Raw genomic sequence first — 13,182 nt, 5'->3', positions numbered from 1 at the left:
ACCTTGTAGTGTTTTACATTATCTTACAGTGTTTTACATTACCTTATAGTGTTTTACATTACCTTACAGTGTTTTACATTATCTTGTAGTGTTTTACATTATCTTACAGTGTTTTACATTATGTTACAGTGTTTTACATTATCTTGTAGTGTTTTACATTATCTTAGTGTTTTACATTATCTTATAGTGTTTTACATTATCTTACAGTGTTTTACATTATCATAGTGTTTTACATTATCTTACAGTGTTTTACATTATCTTATAGTGTTTTACATTATCTTACAGTGTTTTACATTATCTTACAGTGTTTTACATTACCTTATAGTGTTTTACATTACCTTATAGTGTTTTACATTATCTTAGTGTTTTACATTACCTTATAGTGTTTTACATTATCTTAGTGTTTTACATTATGTTACAGTGTTTTACATTATCTTGTAGTGTTTTACATTATCTTAGTGTTTTACATTATCTTATAGTGTTTTACATTATCTTAGTGTTTTACATTATCTTACAGTGTTTTACATTATCTTACAGTGTTTTACATTAACTTGTAGTGTTTTACATTATCTTAGTGTTTTACATTACCTTATAGTGTTTTACATTATCTTAGTGTTTTACATTATCTTGTAGTGTTTTACATTATCTTATAGTGTTTTACATTATCTTAGTGTTTTACATTATCTTGTACTGTTTTACATTATCTTATTGTGTTTTACATTACCTTAGTGTTTTACATTACCTTCCAGTGTTTTACATTATCTTACAGTGTTTTACATTATCTTGTAGTGTTTTACATTATCTTATAGTGTTTTACAGTGTTTTACATTATCTTACAGTGTTTTACATTATCTTATAGTGTTTTACAGTGTTTTACATTATCTTAGTGTTCTACAGTGTTTTACAGTGTTTTACATTATCTTATAGTGTTTTACAGTGTGTGCAGGTGGTTAACAGCAGATGAGCTGATAAACAGAGTTAATGAGATCAGAGGAACAGATTTACTCTGCTGATGTCAGCTGAGGGCCAAGGTCAGCGACCATGACGCAGGGAGACACCGGGGGGGGGCTCGTCCTGTAAAGGAGAGGTTCACTGAAATCATTAACATCTTTCTGACCCAACAGTTTGTTCATACAGCAGCAGGATCACAGTCATTATGTTCGTCCTACTGATGAACACATCTTGAAGAGGAAGCCTCAAATAAAGATGGACGACCGACATGCACAGTCGTGTTGTGCATGCGTCTGTATATCTATGTTTTTGTAATTTTCTGTTACAGAGAAAATTATCTATATATAAATACATAGTTATATCTGTTACAGAAAAGAAAGTTAAGAATGAATGAATTACAGATGACATTAAACGCTCCATGAAGTTACGTTGTATTTTATGTAGAAAAATAGATATCCTGAAGCTTCTTAACGGACCAATCACAGCTCCTCATAGCCAGTTGCTAGGCAGGATTAAGATTAGATCAGATCATGACGACAATAAGGCTAAACCTCCAAGACATACTATACTATGACTTTTGTTTTACATACTATTTATGACTTTTTATATTACTATATACACTCACCTTGCTAGTACCGGGTTGGACCCTCTTTTGCCTTCAGAACTGCCTTAATTCTTCGTAGCATAGATTCAACAAGGTGTTGGAAACATTCCTCACAGATTTTGGTCCATATTGACACGATAGCATCACATCCATGATGAGAATCTCCTGTTCCACCACATCCCAAAGCTGCTCTATTGGATTGAGATGTGGTGGCTGTGGAGGCCGTTGGAGTACAGTGAACTCATCGTCATGTTCAAGGAGCCAGTTTGAGATGCTTTGAGCTTTGTGACATGGTGCATTATCCTGCTGGAGGTAGCATCAGAAGATGGTCCACTGTGGTCATAAAGGGATGGACATGGTCAGCAACAATACTCAGGTAGGCCGTGACGTTTAAACCATGCTCAGTTGGTACCAAGAGGCCCAAAGTGTGCCAAGAAAATATCCCCCCCCACCATTACACCAGCAGCCTGAACCGTTGATACAAGGCAGGATGGATCCATGCTTTCATGTTGTTTACGCCAAATTCTGACCCCACCATCTGAATGTGGCAGCTGAAATGGAGACTCATCAGACCAGGCAATGTTTTCCAATCTTCTGTTGTCACATGTTGGTGAACCTGTGAGCCTGTAGCCTCAGCTTCCTGTTGTTAGCTGACAGGAGTGGGCCCCGGTGTGGTCTTCTGCTGCTGTAGCCCGGCTGCTTCAAGGTTCCACGTGTTGTGCGTTCAGAGATGTGTTCTGCAGACCTTGGTTGTAACGAGTGGTTATTTGAGTTACTGTTGCTTTTCTATCATCTCCAACCACTCTGCCCATTCTCCTCTGACCTCTGACACCAACGAGGCATCTTGGTCCACACACCTGCCGCTCACTGGATATCTTCTCTTTAGGACCGTTCTCTGTAAACCCTAGAGATGATTGTGCATGAAAGTCCCAGTAGATCAGCAGTTTGAAATACTCAGACCAGCCCGTCTGGCACCAACAACCGTGTCACATTCAAAGTCACTTAAATCCTCTTTCTTCCTCATTCTGATGCTCGCTTTGAACTTCAGCAAGTCGTCTTCATCACGTCTAGAGGCCTAAATGCATTGAGCTGCTGCTGTGTGATTCGCTGATTAGCTATTTGTGTTAACAAGCAATTGAACAGGTGTGCCTAATAAAGTGGCCGGTGAGTGTTAATTACTATATATAGTTTATGAGTATATACAGGTGCTGGTCATATAATTAGAATATCATCAAAAAGTTGATTTATTTCACTAATTCCATTCAAAAAGTGAAACATGTCTATTATATTCATTCATTACACACAGACTGATATATTTCAAATGTTTATTTCTTTTAATTTTGATGATTATAACTAACAACTAAGGAAAATCCCAAATTCAGTATCTCAGAAAATTAGAATATTACTTAAGACCAATACAAAGAAAGGATTTGTAGAAATCTTGGCCAACTGAAAAGTATGAACATGAAAAGTATGAGCATGTACAGCACTCAATACTTAGTTGGGGCTCCTTTTGCCTGAATTACTGCAGCAATGCGGCGTGGCATGGAGTCGATCAGTCTGTGGCACTGCTCAGGTGTTATGAGACCCCGGTTGCTCTGATAGTGGCCTTCAGCTCTTCTGCATTGTTGGGTCTGGCATTTCGCATCATCCTCTTCACAATACCCCATAGATTTTCTATGGGGTTAAGGTCAGGCGAGTTTGCTGGCCAATTAAGAACAGGGATACCATGGTCCTTAAACCAGGTACTGGTTGCTTTGGCACTGTGTGCAGGTGCCAAGTCCTGTTGGAAAATGAAATCTGCATCTCCATAAAGTTGGTCAGCAGCAGGAAGCATGAAGTGCTCTAAAACTTCCTGGTATACGGCTGCGTTGACCTTGGACCTCAGAAAACACAGTGGAACCAACACCAGCAGATGACATGGCACCCCAAACCATCACTGACTGTGGAAACTTTACACTGGACCTCAAGCAACGTGGATTGTGTGTCTCTCCTCTCTTCCTCCAGACTCTGGGACCCTGATTTCCAAAGGAAATGCAAAATTTACTTTCATCAGAGAACATAACTTTGGACCACTCAGCAGCAGTCCAGTCCTTTTTGTCTTTAGCCCAGGCGAGACGCTTCTGACGCTGTCTGTTGTTCAAGAGTGGCGTGACACAAGGAATGCGACAGCTGAAACCCATGTCTTGCATACGTCTGTGCGTAGTGGTTCTTGAAGCACTGACTCCAGCTGCAGTCCACTCTTTCTGAATCTCCCCCACATTTTTGAATCGGTTTTGTTTCACAATCCTCTCCAGGGTGCGGTTATCCCTATTGCTTGTACACTTTTTTCTACCACATCTTTTCCGTCCCTTCGCCTCTCTATTAATGTGCTTGGACACAGAGCTCTGTGAACAGCCAGCCTCTTTTGCAATGATCTTTTGTGTCTTGCCCTCCTTGTGCAAGGTGTCAATGGTCGTCTTTTGGACAACTGTCAAGTCAGCAGTCTTCCCCATGATTGTGTAGCCTACAGAACTAGACTGAGAGACCATTTAAAGGCCTTTGCAGGTGTTTTGAGTTAATTAGCTGATTAGAGTGTGGCACCGGGTGTCTTCAATATTGAACCTTTTCACAATATTCTAATTTTCTGAGATACTGAATTTGGGATTTTCCTTAGTTGTCAGTTATAATCATCAAAATTAAAAGAAATAAACATTTGAAATATATCAGTCTGTGTGTAACGAATGAATATAAGACAGGTTTCACTTTTTGAATGGAATTAGTGAAATAAATCAACTTTTTGATGATATTCTAATTATATGACCATCACCTGTATATATACACACACACACACGTGTTCAGATTATTTGATATACAATCATTAAAGAACTCGTTAACACATTTAAATAGGGTTAGGGCTGCTTTTTCATTCATTTCTACAGAAGACGAGCAGCCATGTTTGAAATTATCCTAATTATTGAATTTATTGATTAATCTGTCGATCGTTTTCCCAATTATTTGATTAATCACTTTGTTTACAACCGTTCAGTAATAGTGAGCAAATTATCACAATTGAGACAGAAAAAGTTTAGATTTTTCTTTTATTTTCGATTGAAAAAAGAACAAACAGTTACGATACATTTGTTTTGTAAAATTCGATGAAAACAGATTATTTTAAAGTTCAGTTCACAACATTTAGATTCTGTAAAAAAAGATCAGCAGTAACAAAAATAAACAGGAGCCGAGTACAGAGTCAAAAAAGGGACAAAAGTATTTAAAAAACATTTAACAAAAGTTCCCACACTGGGTTTGACAGTAAAGTAACGACGTTATTTCAGAATCTAAATCTCACTCATGAACAAGTTAGTCGACTTAAACTGAATATGAGTCACTTAAAGACATTTTATAGGTCATACAATTAATCGATAATCACAATAATTAATCCTTAGTTGCAGTTATTAGCGCCTTTAAATTGCTGAATTTGTGCACAAATTTAGGAATAAAAATGTTAATATTTAAAAAGAAAAGATCATGAGAAAAACAACTTATTTTATAAAGAAAACTGAGATTTTAAAAACTAGTTGTGACCGGCTTCTCTTCTCTTGAAATATCATCTTTTCTGGACATTTTGACTCCACAGGAACACGTGCTAACGTTAGCTAGCGACTCCGTGTATCAGGAGAAAAACCTCTAAAAGAAGGAATGTAGGAGTGCTAACGTTGGCCAGCTAGTTAGAACAGTGTCACGATAACAAAACGTCCTTTTATATATTCCTCGAGTTTGATAAGATGTTCACGTCGTTACTGTCAACGACACAGAAAACTAAAGCTACAGTTAATAACATTAATAAAGCTAGCGAGCTAAACGTGTTACTCTCTAAGGAATCAATAGTTAGCTGAAGTTAGCTTACCGACACCAGTTAGCTAGCTAGCCAACATTTCATTGGCTAACGAGATACGCTTGGATGATATTAACGATTTGGTAGCTCTGTAGCATGTAAGCTAATAAGCATTAGCTGTTAGCTAGCAGTTTGTTGGCTTGCTAACCAACATTAGCTCACTAGCTGACAAGCAACAGTTTTAGCTAGTGAGCTAACTATGTCAGTTACCTACCATCAGCTAGCTCATTTTAAACAGAGTCCCGAATCCGGCTTCAGGTCCCGAGTCCGGCTTCAGGTCCAGGGTCCGGCTGGTCTAGAGTCCGGCTGGTCTAGAGTCCGGTGGTCTTCAGCTGGAGGATCAGCTTTGTGTCCGTGTGTCTGTTCACAAACTGTAGAATTGATCCGAGATCAGGAACTGAAGCTTTCTTCTTGAAACTAAATTTAGACTTTTGTTTTGAGGATTGAAGAACATGATGAATCTACATCACCACTGTTGTTGTTTTGTTTATTTAGCCTCAGCTAACATGGGAACACTTTGAGTCAACACACTGCCATTAATTAAACTGTTATGGACGAATATTAAATACTGGAATCAGCTTCTAAACAGAGAAACTAAGGGATTCAATTCAACAACATTCAGTTTCACAAACTTCAAGTTGAATCTGAAAGTTTTTGATGTAACAAAGAAAAAATGAAGTTGTGTCCCTGAAGTAGTCGTAGTGCGTTCAGGGTCAGCAGAAGCTAAGTGGTCATTGGTTCATTCAGAGTCAGTCGAGGTTGTTGAAGCCATTGTGGTGCGTTCAGGGACAGTTGTTGTTATTGAAGCTGTGGTGGTGCGTTCAGCGTTCGTTGATGTTGTTGAAGTGGTCGTGGTGCGTTCAGGGTCAGTAGAGGTTGTTGAAGTGGCCGTGGTGCGTTCAGGGTCAGTAGAGGTTGTTGAAGTGGCCGTGGTGCGTTCAGGGTCAGTAGAGGTTGTTGAAGTGGCCGTGGTGCGTTCAGGGTCAGTAGAGGTTGTTGAAGTGGCCGTGGTGCGTTCAGGGTCAGTAGAGGTTGTTGAAGTGGTCGTGGTGCGTTCAGGGTCCGTTGATGTTGTTCCTGCGGGGCAGGCGCAGGGCGGCAGCGCTCTGCCGGCTCTCCAGAGTGTTCTGGACCATGTCCTTCCACTGGTCATCGGAGATCTCAGTGGCCCAAGACGGCACGCCGAGAGACGGCAACGCTACGGCCGCCATCGTCCTCTTCACCAGCTCCACGTGGTCTGTAGGGAGACAGGAAGTGATATCAGAGGACAGGAAGCACAGCTGTTTAATGTTCTTCATCAATAAAGATGATAATAAAAAACACGCGGCCACGCGCAAAGCACCAAAACACGCGGCGACGCGTAACGCAACAAAACACGCGGCGACGCATAACAACAAAACACGCAGCCACGCAGATTGCAATGGCACCACAATTACCCAGAATGCCAATGGTTTGATTGTACAAATCTTTGTGTGTAAAGTAAGTAAAGCTGTCAGCTTTAAAGGGTTAGGGCTAGAAGTAGTCGGTGTACTGAGGTCTGACCATCGTCCATGGGGATCGATGCTCGGCTCCTCAGGGCCGCCGCCCCCTCAGGGTCCTCCTCATCATCACTGTCTGTGGGCGGGGCTTCAGGGAGGTGGAGACCCATCACCTGCAGGTGAGACACCCAGTAAACCCAGTCATCACAATGGTTTCTGAGTCCACAGCCAATCAGAGCAGGGATGTGTCTACAGGTGAGGACAAGGCCAACAAACATCATGATGATGAATAATTATATTATATTATTATTTTATCATATTTAAATCACTGAAGTAAACAACTGACATCATCTCACTGATGTATTAGTTTCATACAAACAAATGTAATAAATGACTTTGAACACAACTCACCTGTACCTGCTGCTCCTCCCCCTCCTCCCCCAGCTGCCCCCCATCAGGCTCCTGGTTTAGAGGTTGGTAATAATATCCTCCATTGTTCACTTCCTCCTCTTCCCCCCCCTCCTCCTCCTCCTCCCCGTTCCACACAGGTAGCATGGCTCCGTCGGCCGGTCGCTCGTCCTCCCCCAGCTCGTCCTCAGAGTTCGGTAAGACTCTCTCCGGTCCCATCGTGGAGCTCCTCACTTCCATCCACAGACACCCTGAGAGACAGACAGGTTCATCCTCCAGTAACCATGAGTCAGCATTATGTCACTTCCTGTTCCCTCGTCTGAGGTCAAGACCCAGTGTCCCCCCTAAGGTCTTAGACCCGGAACTCTAACCCAGTCCCCCCCTAAGACCTGAACCCTAACCCGTGTCCCCCAAAGACCTTAAGACCCTAACGTTGCTATGAATTGTGGGTAATTACCTTGAGCTGAGTCTGCATCTGATGTCACAGTGAAACCAATGACGTCATCAATTAGAAGAGTAACTGATTATTTATTGATAATAGATCAATAAATGTAATATTATATTATTACTATATTCATTCATTTATTAGATTAATTACATTTAATAAATGAAACCTGAAAATTATTTTCTCCTCTTAAAAACAGGTCATTATTATTTCATTATTAATTATTATTAAAATATATACGTGTATGAATGAATGAAGTCTGTTTGTTTTTGTTATTATTATCATTTATGTATTCTGTAAGGAATCATATTAAACAAAGACACCTGGAGCAGCTAGCAGCTAACAAAGCTAGTTAGCTCCGCGTCTTTAACTCTTCTTCTGCTCTTTGTTCTCGTTTTATAACGAGAAGAAGAATAAACTCTCCCGATGTGAAGTGTTGACTGTCTTACCCGTCTGTCTCTCCGTCTGTCTGTCTGTCCACCTGTCTGTGTGTTCGGAGCTTCAGGTTGCTGGTAGTAGCCGTTAGCCGCTGCTAGCTGCAGCTGCAGATCGGGAACACTTCCGTGTACGTCACGACATAGCAACACAAGTGACGCATAATAGATCTTTTTTTTTTTTAATAAATAACTTTATTAACAACATGAACAATTTACATCAAGAACGACAAAGTAAATATAATACAACTCATATTCAACATCAGATCATTTTTATTTCATGATAAAAACAAAAAAGATGTTTTTATTTATGTAAGTATTTATTTATTTATCTAATTAAATTGTATTTGTACAGCTGCTGTGTTCTGCTGTGTTCTGTTGTGTTCTGTTGTGTTCTGTTGTGTTCTGCTCTATTCTGCTCTGTTCTGTTGTGTTCTGTTGTGTTCTGTTGTGTTGTGTTCTGCTCTGTTCTGCTCTGTTGTGTTCTGCTCTGTTCTCTTCTGTTGTGTTCTGTTGTGTTCTGCTCTGTTCTGTTGTGTTCTGTTGTGTTCTGTTCTGCTCTGTTCTGCTCTGTTGTGTTGTGTTCTGCTCTGTTCTGTTGTGTTCTGTTGTGCTCTGTTCTGTTCTGCTCTGTTGTGCTCTGTTCTGTTGTGTTCTGCTCTGTTCTGTTGTGTTCTGTTCTGCTGTGTTCTGCTGTGTCCTGTTGTGTTCTGTTGTGTTCTGTTGTGTTGTGTTCTGTACTCACGAGCCCCCGGCTGAGCGCCGCTGTGTTGGAGTTCTCCTCGGAGATCGAGAGGGTCGCCTCCATGCGCCTACGGGTTGCGGGGAGCAAGGCTCTGACTGTTGTTTGTGCTTATGCACCAAACAGCAGTTCGGAGTATCCGGCCTTCTTGGAGTCGGTGAGAGGGGTCCTGGAAAGGGCGCCGCCTACCGACTCCATAGTTCTCCTGGGGGACTTCAACGCTCACGTGGGCAATGATGGAGAAACCTGGCGGGGGGTGATTGGGAGGAACGGCTTGCCCGATCTGAACCCAAGTGGTGTCTCGTTATTGGACTTCTGTGCTAGCCACAGTTTGGCCATAACGAACACCATGTTCGAACATAAGGTGGCTCATAAGTGTACCTGGTACCAGAACACCTTAGGCCGGAGATCTATGATCGACTTTGTAATCGTATCATCTGATCTGCGGCTGTATGTCTTGGACACTCGGGTGAAGAGAGGAGCAGAGCTGTCAACTAATCACCACCTGGTGGTGAGTTGGATCAGATGGCAGGGGAACCGGTTGGAAAGACCCGGCAAGCCCAAACGTGTAGTGAGAGTGAACTGGGAACGTCTGGCGGAGGACCCTGTCCGGGAGGTCTTTAACTCCCACCTCCGGAAGAACTTCTCACACATCCCGAGGGAGGTTGGGGACATGGAATCCGAATGGACCATGTTCAAAGCCTCTATTGTGGACGCGGCCGCTAGGAGCTGTGGCCGGAAGGTCATCGGTGCCTGTCGCGGCGGCAACCCGAGAACCCGTTGGTGGACACCGGAGGTGAGGGAAGCCGTCAAGCTGAAGAAGGAGACCTTCAAGGCCTGGTTGGCCCAGGGGTCTCCTGAAGCAGCTGAGAGGTACCGGCAGGCCAGAAGGGCGGTGGTCGCGGATGCTAAAACTCGGGCATGGGAGGAGTTCGGGGAGGCCATGGAGAAGGACTTTCGGTTGGCCTCAAGGAGGTTCTGGCAAACCATCCGACGGCTCAGGAAGGGAAAGCAGGGCCTACCCCAGGCTGTTCTCAGCGAGGGGGGGGGGAACTGCTGTCCCGGACGGGGGACATCGTCGGGCGGTGGAAAGAGCATTTTGAGGAACTCCTAAACCCGACCAACATGTCCTCTGCAGAGGAGGCAGCGCCTGAAGACCTGGGGGGGGCTCATCCATATCCCTGGCAGAGGCCGCTGAGGTAGTTAAAAAGCTCCTTGGTGGCAAGGCGCCGGGGGTTGATGAGATCCGCCCTGAGATGCTGAAGGCGCTGGACATGGTTGGGCTGTCCTGGCTGACACGTGGGGGGTGCTGCGGGAGTATGGGGTGCCGGACTCGTTACAACGGGTGATCCGGTCTCTGTATGACTGCAGTAGGAGCTGTGTCCGCATTCTCGGCAATAAGTCAGACACGTTCCCGGTGGGTGTTGGCCTCCGCCAGGGCTGCCCTTTGTCACCGGTCCTGTTTGTGACTTTCATGGACAGGATATCTAGGCGTAGGCGGGAGGTGGACAACGTCAGGTTCGGGGATCTTGGGATCGCCTCTCTGCTGTTTGCAGATGATGTGGTCCTGTTGGCCTCCTCGGATCATGACCTCCAGCATTCACTGGGACGGTTTGCAGCCGAGTGTGAAGCGGTATTTTTTTTCCGCGTTAAAGCATTAATTAATTAACGCCAAAAAGAACCGTCCGGCCAACCGGCCAGTGAGCGGTGAACAGCTGTTTGTGTGGCGCGTCTTCCGTTCCGTCACTTCCTGTTTCCTTCACCTACATTCCCCTGGGTCCTAAGCCCCTCCATGTACAGCTTCTTATCACCCTCTATGTACCAACGTACATTTATAACAAATACCACACATATTACACGGTAATCAGCGTTGCACATGTGTCTGACCTAAATACCTTTTGTTGTTCAGTCTTTGTTCATCCTGTATCGCTCTGTTCTGTTCTTTAATGTAACGTTACTGGCGCGACAGAGCCTCTCCCAGCTGTTAGCAGACTGTTGTTTGCGAGCTGTACCCAGCATGCAGTTTGGCGGTGAAATTTTATAAATATACAATTATTAGTGTTACAAATTGTTTATGTGTCACAAACTGTTGTGTCATGGTGTTTTGTTGTTACAGAGTGATAGTTGTGGGTTATTAATTGTTGTTATAAAGTTATAACCATGACTAGGGTTCCCTCTCAACACACTTAAGACAACTAGCTCCGACTGTAGCGCTCATAGCGGCGAACAATATATTTTGCTGCCTGTTGAAGAGCGACAGAAGTTGTTTCGGCTGTGCACCGGTATGACGGTATATGAAAAATTCATATCAAACGGGAAATTAAAACCGGTATACCGGTTCAACCGGTATACCGCCCAGCCCTAGATGAGATCCGGCTCTGCCGGAAACCTGTGGATTGCTCCCTCCAGGTGGGAACGGAGTGCCTGCCTCAAGCAAAGGAGTTCAAGTATCTCGGGGTCTTGTTCACGAGTGAGGGTAAGATGGAGCGGGAGATCGACAGGCAGATCGGTGCGGCTGCAGCAGTAAAGCAGGCGCTGCACCGGACCGTCTTGGTGAAGAGGGAGCTGAGCCGGAAGGCAAAGCTCTCAATTTACCAGTCGGTCTACGTTCCTACCCTCACCTATGGTCATGAACTCTGGGTCGTGACCGAAAGGACAAGGTCGCGGCTACAAGCGGCCGAAATGAGTTTCCTCCGTAGGGTGGCCGGGCTCAGCCTTAGAGATAGGGTAAGGAGCTCAGTCATCAGGAGGGAGCTTGGAGTCGAGCCGCTACTCCTTCGCGTCGAAAGGAGTCAACTGAGGTGGTTCAGCATCTAATTAGGATGCCTCCTGGACGCCTCCCACTGGAGGTTTTCCAGGCACGTCCAACTGGGAAGAGACCCCGGGGAAGACCCAGAACACGCTGGAGGGATTACATCTCCCAGCTGGCCTGGGAACGCCTCGGGATCCCCCAGAATGAGCTGGAACATGTTGCCGGTGAGAGGGAGGTCTGGGTCAGTCTGCTGGGCCTGCTGCCACCGCGACCCGACCCCGGATAAGAGGAGGAGGATGGATGGATGGATGGATTAACGTTATGTTAGTTCATTAAATAATGATTCATAAATGATGGCTTTGGTCACCACAGAAATATGTTTAGCTTATATTTCTTAATAAATATCAAACAAACAAAAACACATTTATTGTGTTATTATTTATTATTCTATTTATTAAATCTAATATTTTTATGTCCGTTTAAACGACAACTTATTGCTTCAAAATTATTCAAAACTTTTATACAAATATAAGAATATATATTTTGTATAATTATAATATAATAAAACTCCTCTCTCCTTGGTCTCTTCTGTGTCTCCTCTCTCCTCTCTCCTTGGTCCCGGTAAACCACACAGAGTGAGACCTCTCCTCGGTATCTCCTCTCTCATTGGTCCCGGTAAACCGGACAGAGTGAGACCTCTCCCCGGTAACTCCTCTCCCCTTTGTCCCGGTAAACCACACAGACTGAGACCTCTCCTCGGTGTCTCCTCACTCCTTGGTCCCGGTAAACCACACAGAGTGAGACCTCTTCTCGGTGTTTCCTCTCTCCTTGTCTCTAGGTAACGGTCACCTGCAGAAACACACCGGGACTCGCGAAGTTCAAACCCACCGACCGACGGACCAGAACCCTCGTCCGGCTCCAGGACACCGAACCCCCCCTGCACCTCTCTGCCGCTGATCGATACCGATCAATCGATACCAGGATCGATCGACTCCGATGTCCGCCGCGGTGGATCAGAACCGGCGCGTGGCCTGCGACACCGGGGAAGCGAGCGATGACATCATCAGCGCGTGAGAGTCCCGATCGTCCACGCGTGAGCTGATCGATCATCTATCAGGTGAGTTGATCTACTTATTGAAGCACCAATCAGAGCCTCAGGATGGATCTGATGTCTAATCAGGTGATTGGTTCAATACTTCATATTCAATGATTATTGATGAGCTAGTAATCACTGGTTCCTTTCTAACAGTACAAGTACACAATACTGTGAGTATTCACTGGTTACTTTCTAACAGTACAAGTACACAATACTGTGAGTATTCACTGGTTACTTTCTAACAGTACAAGTACACAATACTGTGAGTAATCACTGGTTCCTTTCTAACAGTACAAGTACACAATACTGTGAATAATCACTGGTTACTCTCTAACAGTACAAGTACACAATACTGTGAATAATCACTGGTTACTCTCTAACAGTCAAGTACACAA

The 13,182-nt window shown here is 44.0% G+C and overlaps 1 protein-coding gene across 2 annotated transcripts; it reads right to left on the bottom strand.

Annotated features, from left to right (window-relative positions):
* Positions 1-4,617: 4,617 nt before the first annotated feature.
* mea1 (male-enhanced antigen 1) lies at positions 4,618-8,370 on the bottom strand. 2 transcript variants are annotated; one of them, XM_076085375.1, is made up of 4 exons: positions 8,213-8,370; positions 7,322-7,569; positions 6,975-7,083; positions 4,618-6,669 (listed from the first exon to the last, which is right to left on the bottom strand). In XM_076085375.1, exons 2-4 carry the CDS (start codon positions 7,556-7,558, stop codon positions 6,488-6,490), a joined length of 528 nt encoding a protein of 175 aa, XP_075941490.1. In that variant the 5' UTR covers positions 7,559-7,569; positions 8,213-8,370; the 3' UTR covers positions 4,618-6,487. The 2 variants fall into 2 exon arrangements, with proteins under 2 accessions (XP_075941490.1, XP_075941491.1); XM_076085376.1 differs by having other exon boundaries at positions 7,328-7,569.
* Between the last annotated feature and the right edge of the window lie 4,812 nt (positions 8,371-13,182).

The sequence above is a fragment of the Anarhichas minor genome, unplaced genomic scaffold (assembly GCF_050575085.1).
Source record: "Anarhichas minor isolate MPS153535 unplaced genomic scaffold, ASM5057508v1 ptg000154l, whole genome shotgun sequence".
Taxonomy (NCBI): domain Eukaryota; kingdom Metazoa; phylum Chordata; class Actinopteri; order Perciformes; family Anarhichadidae; genus Anarhichas; species Anarhichas minor.
This window is presented reverse-complemented; position numbering and strand designations above follow the sequence as displayed.

Bases quoted from the DNA above. Each gene is read 5' to 3' on its own strand.
- mea1 (XM_076085375.1), bottom strand. From the start codon at position 7,558: ATGGAAGTGAGGAGCTCCACGATGGGACCGGAGAGAGTCTTACCGAAC. The intron at 7,084-7,321 runs GTGAGTTGTGTT...TCTCACCTGCAG, and splicing joins GGGAGGAGCAGCAGGTACAG to GTGATGGGTCTCCACCTCCC. The intron at 6,670-6,974 runs GTCAGACCTCAG...GTCTCCCTACAG, and splicing joins ATCGATCCCCATGGACGATG to ACCACGTGGAGCTGGTGAAG.